Below are 13,880 nucleotides of genomic sequence, written 5' to 3'. Positions count from 1 at the left end.
CTTCCTTGTTATGCTGTTGTCTCGCTGACGTCTTCCTCATGTGAATTCTGAACAATTATCTTTTTAAAACAGCCTGCACATGAGCCTTACTCACTGATGCTAAGTTGTGTCCAGACTGTGATGTAGTTACATAACATATAAACTATGTAAAATAAAATAAAATTAAATAACTAAATAAATGAAAGCCATTTCAGGACCAAAGTTTATACTGTTCATTGCTGATCAAATTCATAACCCAAATAAATCAATCCATGTGCAATGAAGCTGTTATAACTAGCCGTAACATAACGTTGCTTTACTCAGATTTTCCCTTATACCCGACACATTTTGCACTATTTGTAAACAGACTATAAATACTACTTTCTCTATTATCTAAGTCTGTGTTCCTAAAATTATGTTGCTTCTTTCTATTACATATGCAATCCACCATGCACTGCTGCTCACTTATTAGTTCTGCCTACATTCTGAGGTTCATTAGATGCTAGCCAGAGACAGCTTTCTGCTTCACAGCAGTGCAGAAAACAGTAAATATATAGACAGAAAGAAAACAGAAAAACATTTATGACCTGTCCTGGGTGAAGAGTAACCAAGTGAGGTCTGGCTTTGATGAATTCTGGAAACATCTTAAAATCGGGATTCGCTATGTTCACTTTACTGAAAATGCTAGATTCTTCATAGGGGATCCGTGTAGGGTAAAGAAAGGAAGTATCTTCTGGAGGAAAAAGATGCCATCTTTTCCTGCAACAAATAAAGTTTTCAGTTCAGAATTACAGTTACACAGAAACACACATCTAATGAAAGATAACTGCACCATTTGTAACTAGGGAAAAAATATCTGTCACAATACTATAATTTCATTTGACAGAATTATGACAGTAGTAAAATCAAAACTGTACTTCCCTAAAATGTTTGCACTGCAGAGCTGACGTGACAAAAGTACTCAATATAAATAGTTAATTAGTTAATTGGGGAAGCACATTGGACACATTTTTAACAGGATAAATCCACTGGATGCAAGTGTCCCTTTTCAGGGGTGACCTAGGAACATTGTCTGGCTAAGTACCTTGCTCGGAGTCGCACAACAGGCACACAAAGCAGGAAGGAATCAAACTTGGTACCCCTGACTACAAGATACTGAAGAAAAAGGAAAGTACCAGGAGGAAATATGTGATTTCTGAGATGTTACTGCCAAGGCTGGGAATGGAGATAATGTGGTTTGAAATATGAAAAAAGCCAAGTCTAGACTGGGCTAAGACATATACATGAGTAATGATGTGTATGGAAAGAAGATAAAATGGGGTTAATAAGCATGTTTTTAGGAGCCTATAGAGTAGTACAAGCTGAAAATAAAGGCTGGTTTTCAACATAAGGTGGGAAAATTCATAGGAGTTGCACAAAAATGATGTTGATGGCAAGACCTTGAAATATATAGTTGGACTGGAATACTCTGTTCACCTGACCTACAAGAAATTAGGAGCAATTATAAGCAGTTCATGCCCAAGATGGATATGAACTTGAGTGAGATGCAAGTTGTGTTTGCCTGACATAATATGTTTACGTCTTACTTGTTTGTGATACTGCTAAACACTTAAACAGCTTTATGACTGTTCTATGCCTCTGCAAATTCCATCCAAGTATGAACTTACTATGCTTTTGCTGATCAAGATTCTCACCATAAAACAATTTTTGGAATTTCAGTAATCAAGTATCCTCTAACCACCACATTTTAAAACTGTGCTCCTTTTTTTTCTGCACATTATCTTTTACCAAAGATGCCACTTCTTGTTCACGGAAGATTCTGTTGAGGCATTGCAATACCAGCATGCCCAACCCAACACACCTCCTTCCTCATAATATGCATTTTAGAGTCATTTTATATTTTCCAACATCATTTTAGCTGACCTTCTCTTGAATGGTTCCAGCCTGACACTACCACTGTCTAAATAACATCTCTAGGATTGCAGACAGCGCTCACTCTGCAAAGAGTCTCTACAGTCTTCTATGAAGAGGGATAGTGAATTAATGTCCTCCAGTACAGCCTGCTCGGCATCCCAAAGCACATTCATTTTCATTTGCTCGTCTACTTTAACCTAATCAGAAATTACAGGTATCAGTTCCCTTTCAAATTCAGAAGCTGCTAGACACCAGTTCTTCCCAAACTCTTCCACTGATGTTGCTGTTTTCTAAACAAGGCTTCAATTTTTTGATGAATCTAAGCAGCCCAACATGTGATAGCATAACTCAAACTGCAAATCCTACCTCATTCCCTTCTGTACTGCATAGTGGCATCATTAAACATCCTAATGTTTTATTTTATGCAATATCTATAAGCCGAATTTAGTATTCCTACATGTGTCTTCAAAGTGTCTCTTACAAAGGAAGTAAAAGGGACTGTTGCCAGCATGGATTCTTGTGGCACCCAGATTAGAAATTCTCTGTCTTTAAAGTGTATTTCATTTGCTAAAAACTCTCTACTTCAAACTGTCAACCAAATTTTAGTGAAGTCACCACACTGGGACACTAATCTACTAGGTAACTTGTGCCTTAATTTTCTGCGATTTAGAATCAAATACGTTTTATTGAACTTTAGGTAAGCCACACATACAGTCTCACTACTTATTTCTTCCCAACTCTCCTTTATGGTGCTCCCATCCTTAACAACCTCCAAGCTTCACAAAAATTAAAACTTGAACAATGCTATTACAAAGTTTCTAAATTTGCAGCACATACCCCTTTCAGAACACTGTACTGTACAGCAGTGAAAAGCCTAAATTGGTTAGAACTGCCACATCAAGTAACATATACACAGCTTTTTACCACCTGTAAAATTATCCAGCATCCATCTGCCTGTCCAGTACCAAAAAGCAGTCTACACAACTATGTTCCTAGTTGGTCACTGTGACCTAGTGACCAAAAACACCTGTCTGTCTACAAGCCTTGTAGATATGCTGGGCATTGTCTGTACTTGAACAAGGTTGCTAAGGCCTTGAACTCCTTACCTGCATCCATCAGGTCTATACCCTCCCTCCCATCTTTCAAAAACCACTTTGAAAGACTTCTTAGCTCAAATCTGGCTCTGCTCTTGCTCAAATATAGAATAAACTATATCCTTAAATGTGAACAAGTACCTTTTCATTCCTTGTACCTCCTTACTCTCCCTTCTTCACTTACTTCCTTACTATCTAATTCTCTTCCCTGACTTTTTTTCTAAATATTCCATAAGCCTGTTTTTCCCTCACCTCATATTGCAATTCCTATTTGTATTAGACAAAGTTACCTTTATGTTCTCTACAAGCTGTCTAAAGTTTCTCTAAATATTAAATGATTGTCATTTACCTTGCATCGATTTTTAACAAATGTTTTTATATTTTGTCTAATTTGTCATAATTATTTAAACTGCAAATATTTTTTTTGTTTTTGAAGACTGTAAATTTATTGTTCTTAAAATGTTTTGTAATAATTCAGAGCTTTTCTCCCCGGGTCTCCACTGAAAATGGGCATCTACCCAGTTGGACTTTCCCAGTAGACAAATGTCAATAAAATACATAAATAAATAAATAGTCTCTCCCACAAATTTAAACACTAAAATAAAGTAAACATGGCCACTGTGAATTTTCAGTCCACGAGTCATTTTTCCTGATATTGCAGAATTCACTCTCAGACCTGATTCACTTGCATCTTCTGTCAATGAAATATGCAGTTTTCAGCCTCTGTATTATTCTCACTTTTATGGAACAGAATTACACTTGTCTTTCTTTGATCGTCATGTGTAAAATCATCTCCCTATTCTTGAAACAAAAGTCAGAATTATCAAAAGTTTCCCTTAAATTATTTCAGAATGCCAAGATAAATCTTATTAGGTACCACTGTTTGGCTCAGTAGTTATCAACAGTTTATCTAGGATCCTTTCTTGCACACAGGACAACTAGTTTGTGGTGACAAGCACTATCCACACAGTTGCAAACCGGATAGTCCTGACCGTGATTGATATTTTCACTCCAACAGTCTGATCAATAAAAAAGGGTCTGTTACCATGGATATGAACTTTCCTACTGTCTGTGTTACCAGCTTGGTGGATATGGGCATCATGAGGCAATGTAGAAATTACCTCATGTTTACTGACAACCAATTAATTCTCAAACAAACTGATACTGTATGTGATAGATGTATTTACACAATGTCACTGGAGGCAAAGCTCTCACAAAAACGTACTCCTAATGTCAATAAGGTTGTTAGTAGTACACATGTTGCACTCATCACACACAACTCAAAGCAGACATATAGACCCACACATATACTGAGGCACTTGTAACCTTCCTAAACCACAAAGACCTCTTAGACAAAGTACAGATAAAAAATACGCTCAGCAGCCCCAAAAGCACTCTTTCAAAACAACACCAACATCAACACACAAAGCTACATCTCATGGAGCCTCTACCTCTAAGCCCATAAGGAAAGTCACCACACAATCCAACATTCTAGTCATTGGAGACTCCATTGTGAGACACACTGATGTCCCTCTCACCAGGCTGAATAAGGAGAAAGGTACGGTTAGTTGCTTATCAGGGGCTAGGATCCGCCACATTACACATGCACTCAGGTCACAGGATCACAATTACCAATACGACTCAGTCATAGTCCATGTGGGAGTAAATGGCCTGAGACGTACCTCCCTAGACTACATGAAGAGACATCATAGAGCTTTTGGAATGTGTATCTCAGGCTGGTATGAGCCTAGCACTGAGCAGCATTTTACCTTCTCCAAGGATGATGCCACAATACGAACAAAAGATGACTGACTTTAATAATTTCTGGTGACATTCTACAGGGGTGCAATATTTGTCAGAATAGAAGGAGATGGCCAACAGACCACGCTGCTTTGCCAAGGATGGCCTGCACTTCTCCTCTCTAGGTTTTCGAATATTAGCCAAGACACTGTCTTTCCCCATAGTGCCTTTTTAAGGCAATGCCAAACGGAAAGTACTTCTGACATAGCAAATCAAAACCAAGAAAATGTAAAGGTATTACTGCTCAGTGCTAGGAGCCTAAACAAAAAGCTCCACTCTCTGGATGGTCTCTTTACCCTAGAGAATGCTGATGTCTGTGCAGTCTCAGAGATGGGGTTTAAAGGCATGGACAGCACACCAACAGTGCAGGGTTATAATGCCTTCCACACATTTAGATCAGCTACTTCACAGGCAGGGACTAAAGGTGGGGGTGTCTCTATTTACATCAAAAATAAATACATGTCAAGGATGGTCAAACAGGACAATGCACTTGAGCTGCTCCCTGTTCAAATCACCATAAGTAAAATCCAGTACCACTTCCTTGCAAGCTATAGGTCCCCCGCTATGACCCAGGAAACCCATGCCATGTATTTAAACTTATTAGAAATACTAACCATCCAACCCAATACCATATTCATAGGTGACTAATTACCCCACTATTAACTGGGAATCCTATACGACATCAAACGTATATTTACAGAAATTCCTGGATTTTGTAAACACAAACTCCCTGGACCAGATAGTCAATATACGAACTAGGGGTGCAACCATACTAGATCTGGTCCTCACTAATATGGAAGAGTGTTGCACACCCCCTACTGTAATGCCTTCCCTGGTAAGGTCAGACCATAAAATAGTCTCTTTTGAAGTAAAAAATAAAACCTGGACCCCCAGCTAAACCAGGAATATTCAGGAACTATTCTAAGGCTATTCTAAGGCTCATGCTATTAAGTGAGAACCTGGCAAAATTTCAAGCTCCTATAAACCCTGACAACACTTCTGCCTATGTAGAACCACTCACAGAACCCTGTACAAGCATGTTAAGAGCTGTATAGAAGCAGTTGTACCCACCAGGAAGAAGTACAGAACTAACTCAAAAAACAAGCCACCCTGGTGGAATCACAGAATCAATCAGATGTATAACAGGAGGAAGATAATCCCTGCAAAAATTAGGAGGTGCAGCACCCAGCAAGATAAAAGCACTCAAATTAAACTAAACAAACAATTCAGAGGACAAATAAAGTCTACCAAAGCCAAATTTGAGGTAAGTTTGGCCTCCCAGGGCAAGGACAACCACAAAGCATTCTTTAGCTATGTCTGCAACCTCAAATGCAATACACAATTGTGTGCAGAGCTCATTGTAAATGGAGCGATCTATACTGAGCCAGAAGATATAGCAAACCTCCTGGCTGATAAATTCAGCTCCAACTTTACTCCTCTCTCCCCTCAACCTTTCCTCAGGAAATATCACCAAATATAACTCCTCCTACTATCACTAGGGAACAGATCCTTAATGTTCTCTTTAAGACCAAGAACACTGCATCAATGGGCCCCAGACAATATCCCAGGACTCTTCTAAATAGCATAAAACATGATCTGTCAGGGTCTCTGGAATTACTATTTAAATGTAGACTCCAAACAGCCTTCGTGCCTCATGAATGGAGAACAGCAACAGTCATCCCTCTGCACAAAGGTGGGCCATTTACAGACCCTGGAAACTACAGACTCATAAATCTTACTAGTCTTATATCTAAAGCCATGGAAAGAATTATCATGGAGATGATCAATAGAGATATAGTAAACCAGCCACTGGACCCAACCCAGTTTGGTTTCATAAAGAGAGGATCGGGACTACTCAACCTGGTGGCCTTCATTGAGAAGGTCACCAAAGCAATGGGTGAGGGCAAAATTGTTCATACGGTCTACCCTGACCTGGTCAAGGCATCTGATGCAATACCCCACTTGGGCATTGTTGACAAACTCAAGAGGTTAGGTACAAACCCGTACGTCACCCGGTGGATAGACAATTGGCATCATGACAGGACCCAGGAAGTTAGAATTGGGGTGTACACCTCTACATAGAGGCCAGTCACAAGTGGAAGCCCACAGGGATCAGTCCTTGGACCACTCCTTTTTGGCATTGACTTCTCAGAAAGTCGAGGCTAATATCAGCGGTCTCTGGCTGACTACATTTGCAGATGATTGCAAATTAGGAGCTGTCTTTGAAACTCACACCGACACAAATGGTCTCCAAGAGGGACTGACAGAGACAAACTAGTGTCAGAGTCATGGACTAAAACTAAACGCCAAGAAATGCATAATAGTGTCCTTTGGGAAGTCATTCATCCCTAGTAACTATCATATTGACAACACACCCCTTAGAGTTGACCCAGCAGTCAGGGACTTAGAGATACATACAGATAGTAATCTAGCCTTTGATCATCACGTGTCTACAGTGATGAGGAAATCATTCTATGTTGCACAACTTCTAAACAAAGGTATGGCATTTAAGTCCAAGGAAGTCATTGTTCCACTGTATTTGGGATTCATCAGACCTATCATTGAGTACAATGCCTCCTGATTATGTTGATACTGGGTTTTAACAACACCCTTTTGGTAAGGGGTGAGTTGTCTTCTACAGCTATTACATAATTAAGTCTCCCAGAATGATTGAGTCTTTTTCAGCCAGGGTGACCATTACAGAGTTGAATGTTATAGTGGGAAATGATACAACATGCACTTTATGGCAACCCAGTCTGAGTTGCTATCTAAAAGTGATGTTGCCAGCTTTAATAGTGTGGGCGGTTAGTATAACTACTGGCCTACCATTACTGGAGGGAAAAAGTCAAAGACAAGTATCTGGAACTACGTTGCAGCATAAAAGGACTCAGTGATGCAGACTCTTTCTGGTTCATAGTTTAAAATGCATACTTCAAGTTCTGCCTATCTGCTTCTAACACTTCAGGGGTTGATGTGCAGAATCTTTAGGCTAGAAATAGAGGAGGGCAAAACTGATAACATGGACATGATGACTGGGGAATGCTGTTATACAAGGAGTACATAGCTTTAATGCTACAATGATTTGAAAGTGATATGCTACAGAGCTCTTCCAGAAAGCTCTCAGTTTGAATATGTAGACCTCACCGACACTAGACCATCCACTCTGCCTTCATCTTAGTTAATGGATATCTAGACACTGCACAGTGTCAGCAGTGAAGAACTGCATGTGTACCAGGAAAAGAGAAAAGACACCTGTGTTCAAGTATCAGTATGTTTGGGAATACAGCAGTACAGTTCACTGCAGAAATATGCTTTACTGGCAATCCACTAAATTTCTCTCCTTGCGTGAGAAAGAAGCAGAATAGTACAATCCCTGAATATACAAATTCAATTTATTACTCGCTGCAAGTGGATCAACCAAAGAAACTGGAAAGGTACATGGGGAAGAATCCAGAAATTTAATAAGTCTCCCCAATCACCTAACTTCACTATCCTCAGCTAACCTATTTAAAAGTAAACTTAAACCCTTCCTCAAATCACACTGGCTATGCCCCTGTGCTAACCCAGATTAAACAATTAACCCTTCCCATTATACCATTATTCTTATCACATTTTCTTATTTAGGGCATGTGCCTATGTATATATTGTCTGTCTATCAACTATAACCAGTCTACTTTTTAGACCTCGTGTAATTTTTATAGTACGAGTGTGTTCAAGTACTGCTTCTAATGAATATTCACTATATTTTTCATTTTTTGATATTTTTTGTGTGACTTTCTAATTAATAGTTCCAATGTCTTTGTAAATATCATTGTCCTTATGTAGTTGTTGTTTAACTTGTGGAGCTTTTCTCCCTGGGCCTCCACTGAAAATGGACATACATCCAGCTGTATTAGCCCGGTCAACAAACGTAAAATAAAATAAATAAATGCATGGCAGCTGGCACAGAGAATTAACCTTATTAACTGTTAAATTGCTTCCTAGTCCAGGGTTCGAGTCCCTCAGTAGTCATGTGGCAGTGAAAAAGTCCATTAACTGAGCAGTGCTCTTGGGTCATCCCGAAAAGAGACATTTGCATTCAGTTAGCTTACTTTGTTAACCAGTAAAAAAGAATTCTTAAAAATATGCGATCTTTTAATTTCCTTGAAAAGAAAGAAAAAATTGCAGGAATCAGGCAGAACTTCATTTACCAGACTGCATTATCAGACTTGATTTTTTTAATTTTTTTTTACTTTCAAGATTTTTCTGTCTAATACATCAGTTGAAACACCAATTTTAACCTTTTGCTACTTACAGTGTGCATTTATAATACACTGTTTTATTTCTAGATCACACACAGTTAGTACTACCTTAACTATTGTCCTCACATTTATCAGAGATGTACAGAAGCAAAAGCAAGTGTGTTCAAAAACATCTGCCCGCCACTGAACAAAAATAGGAAAATGAGTCATTTGTGGATACTAATGAAGTAAAAAAAATGGACACTGCAATCATGAAAAATGCACAGACAGACAAGAACGTCAAGCCAGAATGCTATAACTGAGATAAAGTGCAAAACACTGAATTTAAACTAGAGCTGCAAACTGATTATTTGTGTGAATACTTCGTCTGAGAATACAACTGAAGCACTGAGATACAAAGGCAACACAAGAGAGAGTTTTTGTGCACACACAGTGTGGCTACTAAGTGGCATTATTATATATCAAAAAATACTGCTGGGGAAAAAAATCATGAGGTGTACAAGTGTCTTTCAATTCACATCACTTAACTACATCAACGTCTTGGTGCCCATAGAGTGACAGCCCAGAAGAATAATGAGTCTTCACAGCTACCTAAAAACAGAAACAACAAATAACAGATGATCAACACTCACCATAGTTATCAGTGTGATCTGTAACTTTAACTTTTTTGTTTCTCATGACTGCCTTCTTATTTGTTCCCCACTATTCTACTTAATGTACTCCAACCTAGTGTGATCTGTAATCACATACGTTTCTCCATACCCAGACAGAAATTCCTTTAAACCTCCCAATACAGGTGATGCACTGAAAACAGGGTGACAAAAGTTGACAGACAGATGGAATTTACTGCTACCATATCCTGGTTGCCTAAGCTTTTGTACTTCTGTCTTGTCTATTAGGGGAATATGTATGAATTAGGAGCAGACAATGACCTGCATGGTCCTGTTTCCTTACAGACCCCTGCAGAGACAGAGAATTGGCTGCATCTGATGAATTTATACCAATGTACCCTTCAACACATAACCAAATGAGACAGCGTGCTACAGAATGCTCTGATTCGTCAGATCACCCGCTGCCTAGGTTACTAGAAGAACTTGAGCTGCTGGTCACCTAGCAGATACCCTGTCCTTAACCCTGCAGTTCAACCCAAGTAGTTGTGAAACATCTTTAAGTTCTGTTACTGCTGGTATGACTGTCAGTAGTCATAAGCACTTTAAGTTGAAATGTCTTTGCATGACAGACAGAGATTAATGTTGGCAATATAGCTCTTAAGCTTTTTTTTTCTCAAAAATCAAGGACAAACTGAAAAATAATCTGGGACATTTTTTTTAAATACTACGAGCATTCACTATGAATGTTAGTGCTGTAAAAGTACTTGCATTAAGACACTTTTTCCGACTATTAAAAAGTATAAAATTGTAATTTCTGGGGTTGTTTAATGACAGTTTGATTTTGGTAACATAAGTTCATAGGTGCTTTTACTAGGCTAATGACCATAAGGGCCTTTTTAAATCTAGCCATGCACCCCAAATCTCTGACAAGGTCTGGTACCCTTCATAAGTGTAAGCAGGGGCTTGGGAGATGAAACATTTATAAACAGAGGCCTGGGAGATGAACCATTTACAGGTTAGCAGTGTCCATTAGAGACATAGAATTGAATGAATTTCCTGTTACCCATCCAATTATCCAAGTTGCACTTGAATTGGCTTAGGGAGGAACTCTGCTTCATATGGAAGGGGAGCCTGCTCCGGAGACAGAGGTCAGTCGCTGGGATACATACTTGTCTCAACAGCATGTCCTAACTTATATCACAGGCAAGGTTTAAGTCTTTAGAATGGGTAATTCTTGTGCTGTTTGTTTTGCTGATATGCAGAAGGTCCATCAGAGTGGGGCCTGACAATGCCCTGTATGCAAGGCATGCATCTCTCCTCGACAGTCTGTAGGAGCCAGAATCCAGGGATAGGGCCTTGAGTTGGTTTGCACAGGACATTTTATTTATGTTCTGTATACTTTTAATGAGGAAGCTGTGAACGTTCCATTTATTGGACATGCCAGGTTAGATGCATACCAATGATGAATACCAAATACAGTTGAACAATGACTTCCTTGGACCTAGATACCATACCTTTGTTTATAAGTTGCAGAACATAGAATGATTTATTCACTACTGTAGACATGTGATGGTCAGAGGCTAGATTACAATCTGTGTGTGTCCCTAAGTCCCTGACTACGGGGTCAACTCTAAGGGGTGTGTTGTCAACATGATAGCTACCAGTGGTAGATGACTTCCTCAAGGTTACTATTATACATTTCTTAGCATTTAGTTTTAGTCCATGGCTCTGACACCAGTTGTTTCTCTGTATCAGCCCTTCCTGGAGAACATTTGTGTCAGTGTGGGATTCAATGACATCTCCTAATTTGCAATCATCTGCAAATTTAGTCATCCAGAGACCACTGACATTGGGGATTTGACTTCAGAGACAGAGAAGTGAATGTCAAAAAGGGGTGGTGCAAGGACTGATCCCTGAGGGACTTCAGTTGTGACTGGCCTCTTTGTAGAGGTGGACTCCCAATTTTAACTTCCTAGGTCCTGTCTGTGAGCCAGTTGGCTATCCACCGGGTAACATACGGGTTTGTAACTAACCTCTTGAGTTTGTCAATAATGCCTGAGTGGGGTATTGTGTCAAATGCCTTGGCCAGATCAAGGTAGGCAGTGTGAACTATTTTGTCTTCATCCATTGCTTTGGTGACCTTCTCAAAGAAGTCCACCAGGTTGACTAGGCATGATCTGCCCTTGATGAAACCAAACTGGGTTGGGTCCAATGTCTGGAGGTTTACTATATCATTATTGATCATTTCCATGATAATTCTTTCCATGGTTTTGCATACAAGACTAGTGAGACTTATGGGTCTGTAGATGGCCCACCTTTGTGCACATTGACTGTTGGTGTTCTCCATTCATGAGGCAAGAAGGTGGATTGGAGGCTACAGTTAAGAAGTAAATACAGACGGCTTTATTTCAAGCTATATAGATGCCCCCCCCCGCCGTTCATATATGGGATGGCCTCCCTGTTGTAGAGGGAAGTAGCAGTCTACAAAAAACGATAGGCTAAAAAAGAGTCATACAGACGATAGAGTGGACTGTTGAGGATAAGAAAGAATTTATGTATTGTTACAATTATACAAGAAGCCCAGAATTTCCAGATAAAAGATATACAAAAATAGTGAGAGAGAAATTAGAGGAAAGAAAAATACTTCCACAAAGAAAAACTGTCAGAAGTTTCAAATAAAACTTTGTGTTCATTAATACAACAGGTCCACGAACAACACTATAAAGACCAGGAAAAGTTTTGCCATTTGAAAAAAGAAGCAAATGAGTAAGTGCAAAAATTTAAAGAACAAAATTTAGAGACATTTGAAGGGTATAAAAAAGAAATATGGACATGGGAAAGAAAGAGATTTGATATGGTGCAACATTAATGCAAAGGAGAAAGCCAGATTAATCAACATAAAAAGGCAGCTCCAAAGATATTTGAGGAGAAATATAGACAAAGGCATCCCGATATGGAAAATTTCACAGTAAAAAAATAAGATGACAAAGAGGGAATTTAGAACAGAAGATTTGTCAAGTAGAAGCTAAAAAAAAAAAAAAAAAAAAAAAAAAGAAGCTTAAGTTGTGCAATATTTGCGAAGTGAAAGATTCAGTGTAGAAAGTCTAACACATCACAGCATGTTGGAACAACTTGTCCCCAAAGTAAGGAGAAACAAGAGGAGAAAGACATCTGAAGACGAAATATGGACATGGGAAATAAAGAGATTTAATATGGTGCAATATTTATGCAAAGGTGAAAGCAAAATTAATCAATGCAAAAAGAGCAGCACCAAAGATATTTGAAGAGAAATACAGGCAGAGACATCCGAATATTGAAAACTTTACAATACAAAAAATAAGAAAACAAAGAGGATTAGTAATGGAGAGGTTAAAGAAACAGAAACTGAGGTTAAGGAGTACCTGCAACATGAAAGATTTAGTGTAGAAAATTTAACTTGGATAACAACACAACAGGATAGAGCAATGTACACCCAAATTAAGGAGAAACCAGTGGAGCAGGAAACATCTAATCAGTTGACATATGAAGATACTTTGGAGCCTCCCACTGGAAATCAGTACAAAGGTTCAGTTGCAGCTATACAGCAAGCTAAAGAACAGGAAACTGTGGCAACTCTGACACAGTCAATGTCATGGAGTGATAGGCCAGTGAGTTCCCATACGAAAGAACAATGGATAAGACAGAGTGAAACTGAAGAGAATATGGCATAGGAAGAAGTTCTGCAGCTTTCTATAGAATGCCTGCGGGCAATGGGGAACAAAGAATGTGCCCTCAGTTTAGAAGAAAACAATCTAAGAGAACAGTTTCTTGATTTAATAGAGAAGGATAAACATATTAAGATCAATGAAAGAAACTGACTGCAGAAGGTCACTAAAACCCAAAAAGTTAGAAGTTTGATAAAACAAATGAACACAGTAATTAGGACTGTCCATAGAGATTCATGCAAAATAACAGAAGTAAATAGGATACATTACTGTGCAGCCAAAAGTCCTATCACAAGAACACAGGGTAGTAAGGGAAAGGATGGGTTGAAATTGAATGCCATCATAGAAGTATCGAACACAGAAAACTATAAAACAATTAAGACAAGAAGTGTCACTGTTAGAATAGTATAGAAGAGGGAACAGAGCAACAAAAATATTCAGAAAGATAGATGTATTAAAAGCAATGTGCAGTATTATAAACGGATCAGGATTTATCTTGCACTGTCACAAATAAACTAAAAACATCAACGCAGCAGA

General features: G+C 38.8%; 1 protein-coding gene across 1 annotated transcript in view; it reads right to left on the bottom strand.

Moving 5' to 3' along the window:
- The window catches only part of LOC122794961 (HSPB1-associated protein 1-like), a 477,584-nt gene that overhangs the window by 420,431 nt on the left and 43,273 nt on the right, over positions 1 to 13,880 (bottom strand). The window contains exons 3-4 of the mRNA XM_044063556.1: positions 9,137 to 9,141; positions 567 to 738 (exon numbers count right to left, since the gene is read on the bottom strand). Coding sequence (XP_043919491.1) covers positions 567 to 738; positions 9,137 to 9,141 — 177 coding nt within the window. The remainder of the gene's footprint in view (positions 1 to 566; positions 739 to 9,136; positions 9,142 to 13,880) is intronic.

Source organism: Protopterus annectens, chromosome 2.part1, assembly GCF_019279795.1.
Source record: "Protopterus annectens isolate FY-2018-M chromosome 2.part1, PAN1.0, whole genome shotgun sequence".
NCBI lineage: Eukaryota > Metazoa > Chordata > Ceratodontiformes > Protopteridae > Protopterus > Protopterus annectens.
Note: the sequence above shows the minus strand (reverse complement) of the source record. Positions and strands in the feature narration are given on the sequence as shown.